The sequence below is a fragment of the Cebus imitator genome, unplaced genomic scaffold, assembly GCF_001604975.1.
Source record: "Cebus imitator isolate Cc_AM_T3 unplaced genomic scaffold, Cebus_imitator-1.0 Scaffold703, whole genome shotgun sequence".
NCBI classification, from domain to species: domain Eukaryota; kingdom Metazoa; phylum Chordata; class Mammalia; order Primates; family Cebidae; genus Cebus; species Cebus imitator.
In genome coordinates, this window is record NW_016108018.1 from 28,340 (window position 1) to 31,401 (window position 3,062).

General features: G+C 63.7%; 1 protein-coding gene across 1 annotated transcript in view; it reads right to left on the bottom strand.

Moving 5' to 3' along the window:
* The window catches only part of GAS6 (growth arrest specific 6), a 44,548-nt gene that overhangs the window by 12,375 nt on the left and 29,111 nt on the right, over positions 1-3,062 (bottom strand). The window contains exons 6-7 of the mRNA XM_017518764.2: positions 2,552-2,674; positions 1,101-1,223 (exon numbers count right to left, since the gene is read on the bottom strand). Coding sequence (XP_017374253.1) covers positions 1,101-1,223; positions 2,552-2,674 — 246 coding nt within the window. The remainder of the gene's footprint in view (positions 1-1,100; positions 1,224-2,551; positions 2,675-3,062) is intronic.

The following is a 3,062-nucleotide window of genomic DNA, read 5'->3' on the forward strand; positions in this document are numbered from 1 at the left end:
CCTGGTGGTAAGAGGGGGAGGCTGGGCAGAGTGACGTGGTGGTGAGAGGGGAGGCCGGGCAGAGGGACCTGGTGGTGAGAGGGGAGGAGGGGCAGAGGGACCTGGTGGTGAGAGGGGCAGAGGGACCTGGTGGTGAGAGGGGAGGCCGGGCAGAGGGACCTGGTGGTGAGAGGGGAGGCCGGGCAGAGGGACCTGCTGGTGAGAGGGGAGGCCGGGCAGAGTGGTGCAGCAGTGAGCAGGGGAGGCCTCAGCATTGTGCCGCCCACCACAGGATCACACAGCGACTGCTCAAAGTACACACAAGGTACACTCGACGAATCACGTGCAGAATCTAAGGCATGCAGCTGTGGGGGTCACGTTCCCCCAGCGGAAAGCTAGGATTGCACCCCTGCCTGCTCCTGTCCTGGCTGTTTCCTGAGGGGACGAAAGTGCTGCAGACGTCCCAGGAGCAAGGGCGCCCCCAACAAGCCAGATTCAGTCCCGCTGCCCTGCCGGGCTGGCGTAGAGCCGGGTCTAGGAAGCACGGGGCTGCTGTGCCGGCAGGCGTTGCCGGGAGCAGAGGGACCGGAAGACAGCCATGGTGGGAGACGGAGGTCAGTGCAGGCGGCTGGGCCTCCCCACCCTCCGCGCCTACTCAGTGCCACTGTTCCCATCACTGCCATGCCCCCTCTGAGGCTTTGGCAGCCTACAGGGTCCCTCATGGCAGCTGCAAAGAGAACAGTCGACAGAGGCTTGCTGCTCCCCTCCCTTAGGACGTGAGAAGGGGGCCCACAGCACAGCAGCACTGGGGAGAGGCCCTGTCCGCTGAAACGGCTCTGGGTCCCTCCTCCATATCTATGGAGGCAGAGAAGGTGCGTGTGTACACGCGATGTACATGCATGTGTATGGGTACCTTCGTGTGCACAAGGGGGCATGTGTGCCTGTGTGTGCATGTGTGTGGGGGCACGGTGGTAGAAGAGGCCATGACCAGGCTGATGGAAACAGAGAGAAAGAGACTTTCTTTCACTGAAGGTGCCGGCTCAGGCAGTGACTGGCACCCGCATCTGGGCTTGGGGGTCAGAGGAGGAGAGAAGTCGAGGGTGACCGCGAGGCGTGGGTACCTCGGCAAGCCTTCTCCTGGGAGCTGTATGCGAAGCCCTTGTCACAGACGCAGGAGTAGGAGCCGGGCAGGTTCTTGCAGCGCGCCTCCCCGCAGGCCTCTGCCTCCACGCACTCATCTATGTCTGCAAGCAAAAGCGCCAAATGCAGCGCTGGGCGCCACACCCCGGCTCGGCGGGACCCACGCAATTCCCTCCCCTCCTCCCCTGATCCGGCAGGTCCCGGGTGTTGGGGGCGTGCTTCTGAGCCAGGGCCGGCTGGGAAGGCTGCCTTCAGCCCCCCCAGATGGAGAGCTGGGAGGGGCACTGCGTGGTCTCGGGGTGGGGGCAGTGGTGCAGGCCGTGCTGTTCCATTTAAACAACCGTGCAACAGGATACAGAAAGTAACCCCCTGGGGACACTTGAAACTAAAATCCCACCCCCAAAGAGAAGCGTTACTGGTTTCGATCAATTTTCACTACTGGTTGAAGCTACAACTCTAAGACTTGAGCATCTAATGTGAGACAGACACCGTTCACTGCCAGGCACCCCAGGGTGCAAGGGGCAACCATGAAATGAAGAGACCTTTAGTTAGCAGAGGAGAGCAAAGACGGGAGCATGGAGAGAGGAGGGGGAGAAGGAGCGGGGAGGAGGAAGAGAGGGGAGGAGGAAGAGGAGGAGGGAAAGGAGGGGAGGAGGGGGGAGGAGGAGGAGAGGAGGATGAAGAGGAGGGAGAGGAGAGAAGGAGGGAGAGGAGGGGGAGGAGGAGGGGGAGAGGGGGAGGGGAAGGTAGAGGAGGAGGAGGGAAGAGGAGGAGGGTGGACGAGGAAGAGGGGGAGGGGAGCACTAAGAACTACACCCAGAATTCTCAGGGGCAGGCCTGGGCATGTCCACATCCCAGGGCGGGAGAGAGGAGGACACTGCTCCCCTTGCAAAGTGGCAAACCCCAGCAGCAGCCGCCAGGACAGTGTCGGGGGTGGGGGGCACATTTGCAGTGATGTTCCCCGGTGTCCTGGGGCTCCCCAGCTCTGGCCCTGGGCCAAGCTGAAATAGGAAGGGAAGTGGGGAGGGCAGGGCTATGTTCACGGAGGAAACAGAAGGAGACCATGACGGGTGGTTCTGGAGGCGCTGGGGAGAGTAGACGAGGAGGACCCTAGGCAGGAGCGCTGACCCCTGAGCTCGCTGAACAGCTGCTGGGAGCACTCCCGGGCTCCTCGAGGCTCTGGGGGCTGGATGAGGCCCCACAGCCAGGAGTGTGGCCTCAGGGCCTAGGCCGCCGCCCTCAGTCCTGGCCCTCGGATGCCAGGTGAATCATCCTGGTATGGTGCCGGGCGGCTGCTTGTGCAGTCTCTGCAGGACACCCCATCCCATCCAGAACCACAGGAACCCGGCCAGCAGCAGCCTGTTGCAGAAGAGCAGACTTGACCAAAAGGAGAAGGTAGGGAGAGGAGAGAAGCCTCACTCCAGGGCCTCACCTTGGCAGGTCCTGCCGTCAGAGGAGAGCGCGAAGCCACTGTGGCAGGCACAGTGGAAGCTGCCCAGCTTGTTGTGGCAGATCTGGAGGCAGCCCCCATTCTCCCGGCTGCATTCGTTGACATCTGGGAACAAAACAAGCACAGGCCTGAAGGGGAGCCTAGAGGCGCAGAGCCCTGTCTAGAGCAGGGAGGAAGCCCAGGGGAGCCCAGGGGTGCACAACCCCGTCTGGAGCAGGGAGGGAGCCCAGAGGTGCAGAGCCCCGTCTAGAGCAGTGAGGGAGCCCGGGGGTGCACAGCCCCATCTGGAGCAGGGAGGGAGCCCGGGGGTGCACAGCCCCATCTGGGGCAGGGAGGGAGGCCAGGGGTGCATAGCCCCGTCTGGGGCAGGGAGGGAGGCCGGGGGTGCACATCTGGAGCAGGGAGGGAGCCCGGGGGTGCACAGCCCCGTCTGGGGCAGGGAGGGAGCCCAGGGGTGCACGTCTGGAGCAGGGAGGGAGCCCGGGGGTGCACA